At 37.9% G+C, this 15,201-nt stretch overlaps 1 protein-coding gene across 4 annotated transcripts in view; it reads left to right on the top strand.

The window, feature by feature from the left end:
* Window positions 1–15,201, top strand: part of LOC144967111 (uncharacterized) — a 123,504-nt gene that overhangs the window by 92,967 nt on the left and 15,336 nt on the right. For all 4 annotated transcript variants that reach the window (XM_078903961.1, XM_078903969.1, XM_078903953.1 and 1 more), the window contains one exon: window positions 14,759–15,201. This exon is cut by the window's right edge and continues 1,237 nt beyond it. In XM_078903961.1, the coding sequence (XP_078760087.1) occupies window positions 14,759–15,201 (443 nt within the window). The remainder of the gene's footprint in view (window positions 1–14,758) is intronic.

Here is a 15,201-nt window from a genome sequence, read left to right as displayed (position 1 = left end):
TAGAGGAGGTATAATAGTATGGAGCGAAGGGAAATCGAGGTTAATTAGAGACAGTAAATGATGGAGAGTGAGAATGGAGAAAGAAAGAAAGATAGATAAGCAGAGAGAGGGTGAAGTGGAAGTTTACATTTAATAGAAATGCCATGCCTTTAAAATTACAAGAAGAAAAAAGAACCAATCCCAGCTGAAATAACCAAGTCTTTAAGATTCTTAATGTATCTCGATTTTAGTGAATACAGCCTGCAGGAAACACTTTCATAAGTCTCAGCAGCACTCTATTGAAAACGTGTCTGCCACACGCTGAAGAAACACCGTTTCTATTTAGACCAGGGCATTTTTACTTGATATATCGATTGATTATGTTGATCTGAAACTTGTCAGATTCTCAGATTCGATACTTCAACGGAGTCCCGGGTTTCAGATTTTTTGGAAAGTTTGGGGGTCCTTTTAATTGATCGATAAATTATTAAAAAGTTTTCTGACCAAAATGAAAAAGTCGTATTGTCAGTGTACGACAGTGGAGCCCTTAAATAAATATTTGACGTCCTAACAGAAATCGACCCAAACTGCCATGCTTGATAGGACATGCTAACCACGCTGGCTATTCCTATTACAACTTTTCTTGATTGCACCACTGAAGAAAAAAAACGGAAGAACGTTCATTGCTTTCGATCTTGCAAAATCAGATATATATATATATATATATATATATATATGTGGTTGATTGTTTTCCCATAAGAAGTAAGAAGTTCTCATGGAAGTCTAGTACAGCAGTTGAATTTTTTTATTGCGAAAAGATCTTTTTACGATCACAATCGTCAATTGGCGTGTTCGCACTTTACATCGTAACTGCCACTAACCAACTGAAGGGACACAATAAAACTTTACTTTAACTACCCGTCAACGCGACAGACGATTACCACCCTTTGTACCTTACGCCCTAGGGCCTTTTGTGATGTCAACTTGATGGGACGTTTTCGTCCATGTACGCCTCCTTTACGATGAAAACCTTGTCAATTCAACAGCTTTTAAAGACTTCGGCTCATGAGAGACGATTGGCACGTTAGTAAAAACAACCATCAACAGCAGATTTTTGCTCTTGACAAAGATGTAAAACTGTTAGCAAGTCGGTGGAGATTCAATACATTGCTGAGGTGCTTTACTGGAATTGAGGGGCCGAGGGGGTCAACGTGTGTTGTCTCCTATTCTATTTTCTCTTTCTGCGTTGCTGTCCGAGTCTGTACTCGTCATGAAATGAGAGTACTGTGTTTTTACCCCGGCCCTAGCTGTCATCCGTCGCCGCGAATAGTTTTAAATGCATTTTCTTTTGTTTTTGGTGGGTTTTTTTTACTTTTTAGTTTTTGAAGGGGGAGGATGGAAGATGATTTCCCCCCTTGTAATGAATCACATTGTTGATGTTTATGATTTTGTAAGTTGATTAACATCTTATTATCATTTGACTAAGACCCTCTTGGGATAACTTTTAGTGGTCTCAAACTAGACAAACGAATGGGTTGCCCTCAGTATCTTTTTTTCTGTTTCCCTTATCTAATCAGTCTCTTTCTCTCATCGATCCTTGGTTTAACTCTAGATCTATAATTTTATGGTTGTTCTATCGTGTATCGCTACCATTCATACCTCGAATAAAACACAAAAGTGTCGTAAGCGCCGCTCTGAACAAAACAGAGAGAGAGAGTGATTGAAGCTTCCAATATTTAGTATAGTAGCATGGTAAATGTATATAAGTTTTGTTTAAAGCTATGCTTGAAAGAGTGTGATGATGGTAATCTTGATGGTGGTGATGATGGTGGTAATAGTGGTGATGGTAGTGGTGGTAAAAGTGGTGGTGGTAGTGGTAATAATGGTGGTGATGATGGTGATGGTAGTGGTGGTGGTAGTGGTGATGATTATAATGGTGGTGATGATGGTGTTGGTAGTGATGGTGATGGTGATGATGGTGATGGAAGTGATGGTGGTGGTGGTGGTGGTGGTGGTGATGGTAATGATGGTGGTGATGTTGAGGGTGGTAGTATCGGATAACAAGAACGTCAATAAAGCGATGATAGACTAACTTCTATAACATCAAACAATAACTGTCGGTGGCCAATTTGGTCATAAAACTCTTCCTTCATATATCGATCGATTTAAATTAACCCCATCTTGGCAAAAACTCTTAAGCCTGTTACCCCTAGAGGTCTTTGGTTCAAGAGTTGTAAAGATGAGGGTCATTTAGATCGATCGATATTTGAAGGACGAGTCTTCTGTTCAAATGTTTAAATACGTGTTTTTTCCAGAGTGCGACAGTTAAGAAAGACAGGATCATTAAAAAAGCAACCACCACTGTAATAATCGAATTAATGCATTATAATAGACCCTAAAATGATTACAACGGATAAACAGTCTTAGAGATCCAGGGGCGGCGATGGTGGATTTTTAGCACTCTTATGTTGTTGTGGAGACAAGCAGCTCACATTCTTTGGAGTGATCATGTCATCTCCAGGTAGACGGGGGGTTGTAGGTATGTGGTAATCTAGGACATCGTCGTCGTCATCATCATCATCATCATCATCATCATCATCATCATCATCATCATCATCATCATCATCATCATCATCATCATAATCATCATCATCATCATCAATATCATTTCATCATCACCACAATCATCATCATCATCATCATCATCATCATCATCATCATCATCATCATCATCATCATCATCATCATCATCAATATCATTTCATCACTACCACCACCACAATCATCATCATCATCATCATCATCATCATCATCATCATCGACTAGAGTCCTATACAAAGGGTAGCAAGCACTTGCTATTGTCTGTTTCAGGCTCCACGGGCATATTGCCTCTAGAGCACTGATAGTGTTGAGGATGAGGCAAATTGTGAATGTGACCGACCGTCTCAAAACAGATTTATGTCGTATGGTTTTAGATAAGGAAACATTGAATTGATAGTAACAGGAAACGGGGCTTTGGTTTTAAGTTAACTGCCCTTCTCTGGTAAAACATGTATTTAGAAATTTGGCCAGATTTTTCGTCTTTCAAATATCGATCATGGCAAAAACTCTCTCAATTCAAAGTTTGAGAGATTTTGCCGAAATGAAGGTCATTTGAATCTATGGCCGAAAACACTCCAAAACAAATTACGATGGTAGATTTGATGAGGGAGTGGGAGAGGGGGGGGGGGGGAAGAAGGTGTGACGATGAAGGCAGTGGGTCTAGATAGGTATGTGGTTGTCCTGGACTCAATCATAGTGATGGAAATGTTCAGGGGACAGGAATTTATTATCGGTTTATGACGTGTGTGTGTGTCTGTGTGTGTGTGTGTGTGTGTGTGTGTATGTGTGTGGGGGGGTGTGATTGAGGAAAGAAGGAGAGCGTAAGAGTGATGACAAATGGGGGAAGGTGGGGGGGGGGGGGGGGGGGGGAGAGAGCCATCATAAGAATAATTGTTAGAATAGTGTTTGAATTGATGATGTCAATGTGTATTCTAGTCACAGTGATGATTTGACTAGTCATTTGTTGCTTTCCATACAAGACGGAACTACTAATTTTAGGAATTGGCAGTTTGGATAAATTGTGATAAATTGTTTCCATTATTGAGGTACGGTGGCTAGAGACGTGAACATATATGCAGGTCTGATAACCGGACGCAATTATGGGCCTCGTTTGATATTATTGTAATGGAGAATAGTTTGCGTTGGTTTGAGAGTATAGTATTTTCATTAGAACGATGACACCATAACAAGTTGGGTTATCAGACCTGCAAATATGTAGACCTACACGTCGGTGAAGTAAATATTATAATAAAAATTTCACATTGATGCAATGTTAATTCGGCAGACCAGCTTAAGATTAATTTTTACTTTGATGTTTTGAAACAGGACACCTTGTTTTAACCAAAACAAAACCGTTTGAAATTGAAGAAATGTTTTGTATTATATTGATTACAGTGACGTAAATCTGGGGTTGTATCAAGGTGAAAATTTGTCTTGTAAACATTTTTTTTTTAATGTGCACTCTAAAAATCACTAATTATGCATGTAGACCAAACATAATAGATTAATAGATATAAAAATAAAACTGTACGTTTCCATATTGTAAATATCTATTTTTGCAGTTATGACTGAACCAGAGTACTTTCATGCACCTCGATTTAGGATCAATCAAAATACATATCTTTGAATAATTAAAAGGGAGTATAAAATTATTTTGGTGACGTATAAATGCTAATGATATTTATTTTTTAAAATAAAAATCAAGCAAATTTCAAAATTCATTTTTTTTTTCAGTTTCAGTTTCAATAAGAAATATGTTCATAAAATCTGTTTTCAGCTCGCATATTATTTTTTCGATTGCCAAAGTAAATCAGTAATGAAGAAATCAAACTAAACTACAACAACTGTTTGTTTTTGTTTTGATTTGTGTTGGGGTTTGTTTATTTTTTGTTTTTTGTTTTTTGTTTGTTTTGTTGTTGGTTTTTTTTTTTTTTTTGCTTTTGTTTCTTGTTGTTGTTTTTTGTTTGATTTTGTTTTTGTTTTTGTTTTTTGTTTTGTTTTTTTCGTTGTGTAGGGGGTTAATTTGGGGAATTTATTTTCTTTTTCTTTTGGCAAGTGTATAATGCAAATATAAGCTTTATCGAGAAACTAATTTATTCATTATACTTTTTAGCCAAATAGCAAAATTTTTCCATCACCTCATAAAATGCAACCAGGAAGTTTATTCGATTCCAATATTCGTCACCCCCCCCCCCCCCCAAGAAATAAAAAAAGAAAACAATTGTTTCAAAATTGGCCAGATAACTCATTGATTAATGTGTTTAATCAGACTCGCCCCTGAGTGAAACTGAATGAGGTGATTGTAAGCGCCTATCTCAGTTACTAGCTTCTCTGGTTTTGAGAGCATTGTAACCATCAAACTCAAAATCACATGACGAGACACAAACCATGAGCTCTAAAATCTGAACGGTTGTCACTCCTTCATGTTGCGTTGCGAGTAACTACATTTCATCAAAAAAAATGTTTTCTTCATTGTGAACGCATGTTCTCGATTTGATGGATTATCGGGTATTTAGTTTTTGTTTTAGGTGATCACAAACTAAGTACTTTGACGGTGTGCTCTTGGAATCTACATCTGTTCCCTATTTGAACCAATTCCCCTTTGTCTCACATTTTCTTTTGTGCTTTAATTGTAATTCTAGAACTTTTTACTATCCCATTTTCTTCCTTTTTACTGGCACTTATATGACCTTAATGTGTTGCAAGCGCCGTAAAACCCTTAAAAACAAAACAACAAAACAAGCTTACTCCCACTAAAAAAAAAAGAAAAGAAATTAATCGAAGTCTGAGTCTTATCTCTAATAAATGAATGTGTCTGACAAAAGAGACCCATGTCCTCGTCACCAAGATGACCTAAGAAGAACGCCCAAACCGCAAGGATCTCTTCTCGCCCCCCTCCCACACCAAAGGTCATCGGGTCAATGTCAGAACTTGAACTTCTTGATCTTTAGCCTACCCGAAAATATTTTTGAGTAAAAGAAATCTGTAAGATGAAAATAAGAATTGATAGTCTAGTGGTGGGATTCCAATTTTTGTTAGGAAAAGAGAACGGTGTATATTTGTATTGAGCGACGTGTAGGCTACATATATCTACGTGGTATGAGTCATTCATTATCATAGCATACTCTTAATGATTTAGATTTTTCTGGTTGGTTAAATGATTGTTCTGTTTTTAACGACATAAAACCAAATTATGTCTTAATATCAAATTTTATGTATTTTATCTCTCTCTCTTTCTCTCTCTCTCTCTCTCTCTCTCTCTCTCTCTCTCTCTATCTATCTATCTATCTATCTATCTCTCTCTCTCTCTTTATCTCCCTCCCCCTCTCTCCTATCTATCTATCTACCTATCTATCTATCTATCTATCTATCTATCTATCTATCTATCTATCTGTCTGTCTGTCTATCTATCTATCTGATGTGTTTTTATCTTTCTCTCGATTTCTTTCTTCCTTTCCTTTCTTTTCTCTCTCTCCTTTCTATCTAATCGTGCCAGCTAGTTAGCTAACTCTTTCATCCTCTGTTGGAAAGATCTCTCTCCATCTCTCTCTCTCTCTCTCTCTCTCTTCTCCATCTCTCTCTCTCTCTCTCTCTCTCTCTCCTCTCTCTCTCTCTCTCTCTCTCTCTCTCTCTCTCTCCTCTCCCCATCCTCTCGCTTTCTCTTTCTGCCCCCCCCCCCCCCCTCCCCCTCTCTCTCTCTCTCTCTCTCTCTCTCTCTCTCTCTCTCTCTCTCTCTTTCTTTATCTCCCTCCCCCCTCTCTCCTATCTATCTACCTACCTATCTATCTATATATATGTCTGTCTATCTATCTATCTGATGTCTTTCTATCTTTCTCTCGATTTCTTTCTTCCTTTCCTTTCTTTTCTCTCTCTCCTTTCTATCTCATCGTGCCCAGCTAGTTAGCTAACTCTTTCATCCTCTGTTGGAAAGATCTCTCTCTCTCTCTCTCTCTCTCTCTCTCTCTCTCTCTCTCTCTCTCTCTCTCTCTGTCTAATTCACCTGTAACTTCTAATAATTGTTTATTTCCATATATTTATATTTCCTTTGTATGTAAATCTTGCCGCTTTGTTCATTTCACATCCATGTCTTGTAAAACCCCAGAACCCATACATAATCTCACAGGTGCATATTTTGTAGTATTATATATTTTATCCTAACGTTTCGGAACACCCCTGAGTGGACCGCTGTCGGACATTCAAGACTCTCCTTGCATGTGTTTTCATCCAATTGGCGATGCATCAATTTAGACATATTATTATGCTCAACGAAACTGTCTAGATACCACTGAAATTAAATGAAACATCCACACTTGTCAGCCAAAGAAAGATGGCTTCTCAATCTTATGGGTTTATAAAAAAAGAAAAGAAAAGAAAGTAATTAAAAAATACAGAGACATAAATAGGGCGAAGACGGTGTCCCTCTCTTGGCCTTTCGTTTCTACGATTTCCTAAATGGCATATCAAAATGTAAAGAATCAAAGGAACTATTTTCTACGTTATGTTTTGCTTACTTCAAATCTCCCACTCCCTTTCATAAGGGACTAGCATTAACCCGTTGACGGCAAATCTGAGTTTCTTTTAGATCATTTCTTAAAATTGATTATTTCTATGGTTATAAATGCAAACGTAATCGTTTTCGCCAAGAAAGTAGTAATACCTCGGCGTTAATGAATGAAGTCCGATCCACATCGCTATAGCTTGATCTTTTATATAATGCAATACAATATCCACTAAACGTGATCAAAGAGTTTTACAAACGGTCCTAAGCCAACAGCAACACACAACATGTAGGACGAAACATGACGCCTGTGTTTTACCATTTTGTTCGGTCAGAGACAACACTGTTAACGGCCATGTACTCATTTTACTCTTGAGTACAGTGAGAGAATGTGAGTAAAGAGTCTTTTCCAAGGATTCAATTATGCGTCGCTAGGGACTCGAACCCAGGACCTTCTCCGATCCGAAGGCGAATGTCATACCACTAGAACAGATAGCGGCACTGTTTACTGCTTTCTTGGTCAATACGATGATGTACGGTGTCGGGTCAGAGTAAAGTTTAACCTCGCTTGTAACGAATTGATAGTTAAGGTGAACTTGTTCTTGGTTTAAAAACCGCAATGAGAAACGGAAGCAAGGTGGGTCTAATTTACTTTGGGGTTATGTCATTTGTAACCTACATTGTACTAGAGTGTGGACGGAAGAACAAAGAAGAAATTAAAAATGACTTTTGAGTCATTGATATGGAGAAAAGAAGTCCCTTTACATCTTTATAACTATACAAGTGTCAAATCAACCAAATGCAATCTACACCATTATACATCATCATCGTTGCCGTTATCATCATCATCATCATCATCATCATCATCATCATCATCGTTTTCTTCTTCTTCTTCTTCTTCTTCTTCTTCTTCTTCTTCTTCTTCTACTACTTCTTCGTCTTCTTCTTCTTCTTCTTCGCCGCCGTCGTCATAATCAACATCACCATCGTCATCTTTCATCCAATTCTTCCTCTTTTCCTCCGTCTCCCCCCCCCCCCCCCCCCCCCCCCCCCCCCCCCCCCCCCCTTCTCCTCTTCTTCGTATCATTATGAAAGGTTTCTACCTTTATGCATATAAGTTCAACGCCTTAGCAAAAATCACAATAATCCCCTTGAAACATTTCGATCATTCTTTTTGAATGAAATGCTTCGCTTTGCTCTAAATAAAACATCTGGTACATTCAACACTCCTACACTCAACAAAATAAACCGTTTTGTTTTTTGGGGGTTTTGTTTATTCTCTTTGACCAAAAAGTATTAATTTCAAATGTCTATTGACTAAACTGACCCTTTCCTGGATACAAAATCTCAAACCTGATAATTTTAAAGTGATGTCGATTTTGAGACATTTCAACAGGTTGGTGGTCATCATAATTTATCAATATATGAAGTTTGAAATTTTCTGGCCAAAGTGATAAAATGCGTTTCGTTAATGTATGGCAAAATTAGCCACATTGCTATCATAATATGACAGGCAAATTATCGTGTTGATGAGCCTGTCAAATGACACGGAGATCTTGTCGCAGATTGAGTTGCCATGTTGTGCCATTGCCCGACATAAATGCCAGATTAAAGACTCTGGGTGGTAACTCAGAGGGAACACTAACAACCTTGTGTCTTAATCTGCCGTACTCTGAAAAAACAACACATTTAAAATTTTTGCCAGAAAACTCGTCCTTCAAATATCGATCGATTAAAATGACCCTTATCTTGTCAAAAACTCTCAAACCTGGGACTTCGAGGAAGTCCGAGGTTGGAGAGATTTAGCAAGTCCAGGGTCATTTTGATTGATTGATATTTGAAGGACGAGTTTTCTGGCCAAAATTCTAAATTACATTTTTTTTTCCAAAGTACGGCAGTTAGTATTTCCTGCACAAATAGGGGATTTATTTATGACCTGCATGTTACATTATCAGATAATTTGTGTTGGGTTCTTGTTGCACATAAATGAGACAGGCCAGTTGGGCTAAGAGACAAGCTGTAAAGATGTGTTAGCTATGCCTTTAAATTTGAATGCTTTTTCTTCTTTGTCCCTTTCTTTGCTGGTTATTGCTAATCCAGATTTCTTGCAAATAACCCATTTGAGGAGAGATGCAATGATGATAAAAGTGAGCTTTTACATAGAGTGATATACAATTAAATGTGTTCAAGGCGATTTACAAGGCGCCATGAACATGTTGCTGCTTGAAGCTCGATGAAATCACTAACAATAGGAAATTGAATGGAAAATTCAATTGGTTTTCTATTTTCGAAACTAAACAGGCATATCTATTTAAGTTATATTTTCTTTGATTATCGTAATCTGTTTAAAAAATCGAAGCTTCCGTTCGATTTCCTATCGTCATATATATATATGGCATCCTAAGCCATCACAACGCCACCATGTGGGACGAACGGTAACGTCTGAAAGCGCCTGAAATGCACTATTACATTTTTATTTTCGACAGACAACTGTATTTCCAGCCAGTTACAAATTCTACACTAATAATTTCATGAATATGGACTCTCCGCTGCACACAATTGGAACATGAACCAGTTACTCTCAGCCAATGAGCCGACTATCTTACTTAGCGATACTTAACGATGATTTCCAGCACAGATTCTTATAGATCCAATTCGCTGGACTCCAGTTTTCATACGACCAGTGTTGGTTTTTTGTCTGTAGTCATAAGATAAGTATGTCTTGCTCCTTGTAGTATTTTTCAAGTCTATTTTAAAACGAATTAAACTTTTTTGCGCATATTATTTCATCAGGAAATCTATTCCACAGTTGAACAACTCACATTGAAATTATACTTTCTAATATCTATCTTTTCCCTTCGTGGACAAAGCTTTCTACTGTTTCCCCCATTTTATCACATCTGGGTAGAATTTTAGACCATATTTTCACAAAATTTCCAGCTTCCCTGTGTCCTAATTCCTACAGTATTTTGTATACTTCTATTATATCACCTCAGACTATCCTGTGCTCAACGTTGGTAATTTCGTTTCCGTAATTTGTCTTCGTCAGGAATTTGTTTCGTCACACTTCTCCATATCAGTTCATTGTGTTGTATCATACCACTGGAACTCAAAGACAACCAAGTGGCATCTCGATTCTTTATCTTGAGTATTAAAATGTTTGGGTTTTTTTTTGTTTGTTTGTTTTTTGTTTTTTTTTTTTTTTGTTTTTTTTTTTTTGTTTTTTCTTTCTTCTGATCTAAATCTGAACATTGCACGGTGACATAGTCCCCTCTGTCAAGTAAGTGTATTCTTTCTGCCTATAGTTTAAAATCGGAGATTTCTTGACTCCAATAGAAGTCTCAGTTTTGACACACTTTGGAAAGGTGGTTTTCATCGTTATCAATATGAATCAAAAGTTTTCTTTAAGGATATATCGCCATTGTTCGGCAGTAGTTTGAGACAGGGTAAATTGAACTTTTGACGAATACGTTTTTAATTGATATATTTTTTATTATCGTCGTCGTCATCGTCGTCATCGTCGTCATCATCATCGTCATCATCATCATCATCATCATCATCATCAAGTTGTGTTTTTATTTCACAATTAAAGGAGAATGTTACATAGCACAATTTAAAATGAAATTACATACGAAAATGTGTCGTGTGGGCGTTGAGGAGAGGGGAAAGTGGTGTGAGTGAGGGAAGGATGGCTACAACTGAAAGGAAATTAAGACTCAGGGATAGGTAGGCAGATAGTACTGTAAAGAAGGTACCTACAACCAACTGCGCGTTAAACATCAATTCCAAGTACATTACATAGCTGTTGATGTTAACGACGCTGTTGGAAAACGTGTCACTGTGTGTCAGGAATGGCCGTAACGGGACAAGCTGCTAACTACGATTAAAACCACTTTTTATGGCCCTTTCTTTCAATGTTGTTTTTTTCAAGTAGTAGATAGATTAAGTTAATGTTTTACTAGTTATGACTTCTGGCTATTAGCCTATCTCTCTCTACCTTTATTTACAATAATTTACATGAATGACCGTTCCAGGCGCGTGGATCCTTTATGCCACCTGTTTTTACCTGGTGGCCTCTAAAGTCGCTTTAGTTTTTCTTACTCTCACTATCATCATCGTTATCATCATCTTCGTTTTCATCTTCTTACTTCTTACCCCAGTTTCTTACCTCATGTCTTCTTTTCGTGTTGATGGATGGTTTCGCCGGCCTCATAGGGAGGGACGAGAATTAATTTCCTGTCATCCATTAATCGTCCGTAAGACTGTCGTTACTTGGAGTAGGAAGGGGACACAACTGAGAATCCGCCCTCGATTAGATTTTGTCCCAATGATTTTGCCCAAGATTATCTCCCTCGTCAGTCAGTCAGTCATCAGTGTTGAGCAAGCGAGATCTCGCATGCTTTAGGTTCTGCTCAGTTGATGGATTTTGGGATTTAATACAACATGCATCATTTCTTTTTCTTTTCTTTTTTCTTCGTATTTTTGCTTGTTTTTTTGTTTTTTTTTTGGTTTTTCGGTGGTTTTTAGAAAAGTATTTATTCTTTTGCGGTAGATATATCTCTAAATTGTTGTATTACGCGAAGGAATGTATAAACTGCGCACAAAGTATAAGATGAAGCTATTCGTCTAGCGAGGATATGTTGAAGAAAAAATAAAAAAATAAAAATTATCGAAAAAAGAGCTACGAAATTTGACATGAAAGAGAAGGACTCAACGCACTATGTCAAATGATTAATTACAAATTCTGTCAAAGTGAGCAGTCTCATTCTGGCACAAGGACTGAAAACCACATGAAAGGTGATGTCCCCACATGAAAGGTGATGTCCGAAGTGGGATAGAAGATACGGCCGGAGTTGACATCCCCACCTCCACCCCTTTTCTTCCCGCTCCACAACGCGAGGTCAAGGGTTTACGTTCACCGGAGCTGTAACAACAAACCACAATTATATGACTCAGAGAATGAAAGAAAGAAGGATAAAGCAACCATGTTATCAAAGGATAAAACGTTGACATAATACAGTCAAGAGTAACTTTCTAGGTCGCGGTCTATCTTCAAATTGCGACTGGCCGCTTCTAAACGGTTTTATAGATAGTTCGAAGATGACGTCACTCAGGCCTTTGTTATTGTTTTTGCCATCCGCGTTTGTGAGTTGTTCTCAGTAAACTGTATTAACCAGACTATAAAAGTTCATGGTTACACAGAGTTTGTGTGTTGGTCCGTTATACTTCCGGATGGCAATGTTGTGAACTCCTTGGCCAAGCGCATTCTATCTATTCAGGGTTGATTAAGATGCGGATAATTTGAATTTGTAGACAAAAATATTAGACTTGGGTTAAGTTTACGTGAATTGTTGAGGTCGATGAATATAGTTTGCTAACGCGATAGAAGATAGAACCTCACCCTTCTTGCCATTTTAATTGTAAAACTACTGTTAGCGTCTTGCTCGCGCCGACTTAATACCGGTTTCATAGAATGGGTCACAAGTAAAAGACAAATTATCGTAACACTCGCGAATAGAAACATGGTCAGTGTAGTTTGGGTAGATATTGAAATTATGTCGTAGGTGTGGGCTTTTGTGGTTAGCAAAGCAAGACTTTTATTGTATTCAATTGAGAATGAGATGACGATTAGTCATTCAGCTCGAGAAAGGCTCGACAACTTTAGAATTAAAAAAAAAAACAACTTTGAGCATTGGTATAGCGCAATTTCCACTAAACGTGCTCAAAGCGTTTTGCAAGAGTTCCATAGCCGTCTGCAACACTAAACATGTAGGACCAGACATGACGCCTGTAAGGCGATATGATCATTCTCCCAACAGAGACAACGCTGTTTACGACCAGGTACTCATTTTACACCCGACTACGGAGAGAGAATGTGAGTAAAGAGCCTTTTCCAATGAGTCCACTCAGAGGCGGATTCAAACGACGGGGCTTCCGGTCCATAGGGGAGTGTCATACCACAAGACAACTACACACAAAAATGTCCCAATTAAAGTTAAAATAATGGTCATGATCTAGTCATATTGTTCTTTACACATGATTATGAGTCGAGGCTCGTAGACTTCAATGAATGCTCGTCCATGCGGTCATAAGGGCTAACTAACCCAATGTATTTCAGTAAAGAAAAATTGTACTTGCATCAACCAGAGCTTAACACCTGGCTGGCCAAGATGACTCTCTCTCTCTCTCACTCTCTCTCTCTCTCTCTCTCTCTCTCTCTCTCTCTCTCTCTCTCTCCTATCCTGTCTGTGATCATTCGATGAAAGGGGAATAGTTAAATATATTATCCGTTTGTTTGTTTCATTTTTTTCTTTTTTTTTTTTTTTTTTTTTTTTTTTTTTTTTTTTTTGTTCTTTGTTGTTGATTTTTTAAAGTTTGGGATTTGTTAATTTTGTTTTTGTTTTTTTCTTTTTGTTTTTTTTAATGTTTTCTTTTTTTTTTTTTTTTATGTTTCTTTTTTTTTTTTTCTTCTATTTTTTTTTTTTTTTTTTTTTTTCTATTTTTTTTTTCTTTTTTTTCTTTTTTTTTGATAGTGAGAAAGACGTTTTAACTCTTTAAACTTCTCTCATAAAGAGGGCTCGATGTCTCTATTTCTTCTCCCTCCCTCTCTCTCTCTCTCTCTCTCTCTCTCTCTCTCTCTGCCTCTCTCTCTCTCTCTGCCTCTCTCTCTCTCTCTGCCTCTCTCTCTCTGCCTCTCTCTCTCTCTCTCCGTCCCTCTCTCTCTCTCTCTCTCTCTCTCTCTCTGTGCCTTGTGGTGGTGGGGTGAGAGGTGTGTGTTTGTGTGTGTGTGTGTGTGTGTGTGTGTTACTGCCTCCCACAGATGCACCATGAGCAATGCGCATTACAGCAATTCATTTTATGTTTCATCAGCAAAGTCAATCGATAAAATCAATTTATGAAGAAAAGTATATAGTATGTACAAACATTATATATGATTCAATTTTAATCTAATTCGCCGTCAACGTAAAGACAATATCGATGAAATTAATGTGAGGATTAGTAGCGTGACAGACTACGTACAGTGTCCACCCCCTCGTCTTGGGTTTAGTCCACACCTTTCAGCTAATGATACCATTAAGAAGACATTCTGAAATTTATAATCTACGGTTTTCGTTTTTCATAGATCCATGCTTTTTACTTTGTCGTTGATTCACTGTCTTTCTTTCATCTCATAATATTATTCTATTTCACCTTGTTCTAGGTCACATCTGGACACTAGACATCTCACCACCGCCACCAGCCCATTCCCCCACCGCTCCTTGATCTTTCCTTCACGCTAGTCTCTCTCTCTCTCTCTCTCTCTCTCTCTCTCTCTCTCTCTCTCTCTCTCTCTCTCTCTCTCTCTCTCTCTCTCTCTCTCCCTCTCTCTCTCATTTAGTAATCGGATGCAATAAAAAGTAGATAAATGAAACCCATTTTTTCTCTCCTTTACTTGGTTTAGATTGGCACCGATTTCACATGTCATGACCGTCGTAGTAACACGGTTTCGAAAATTTTAAGTATAAATTGATTAATCAAACCAGGTCTTATGAATCGACCATTCAGCTTTTGAATTGTCTGAACATGAGTACATAGGACTAATGAGCATGTTAAGTAGATGACTTCCGCTCTTGCCTTCACCGCAATGGTAATTAATCAACCTTAACTGACCGTCTCTTATTTTCTTCTCCTTTCATTCAGAACTCCCACACCGTGTCGAGACGTGTGACAGAGACGAAGAGGGCGCCCCGAAAATCGAGATCCAAGTCTGACGTCACGACTCACGTGACCTCAACGACCAATGGTGTGCCTCGTATTCTTACCAAATGTCCGACAACCATCGTGTCTCATCCTCCGACATCCACAGAATTGGTGTCTACAAATTTTAAAGATGATTCTGTACCTGAAGGGGCTGTCCTTAAGGATGTGATCGCCCCGCCCCTCACATCTTCCATAAACAATACTGGTGTACTCGTGTCAGCTAACACCATTCAAAATCATAATATAAACAACAGCGGAACGTTCAACACTGTCCCATTTTCTACGGAATCTCCTGTTGTTGTTATCCATTCAAGTGCCCCACTGCCACATCACCAACAACAGCAGCATCAACAACAGCAGCAGCAGCCGCCGCAACAACATCA

This window comes from Berghia stephanieae, chromosome 1 (genome assembly GCF_034508935.2).
Source record: "Berghia stephanieae isolate SIO BIC M18660-M18661 chromosome 1, UCSD_Bste_1.3, whole genome shotgun sequence".
Lineage (NCBI taxonomy): Eukaryota > Metazoa > Mollusca > Gastropoda > Nudibranchia > Aeolidiidae > Berghia > Berghia stephanieae.
Note: the sequence above shows the minus strand (reverse complement) of the source record. Positions and strands in the feature narration are given on the sequence as shown.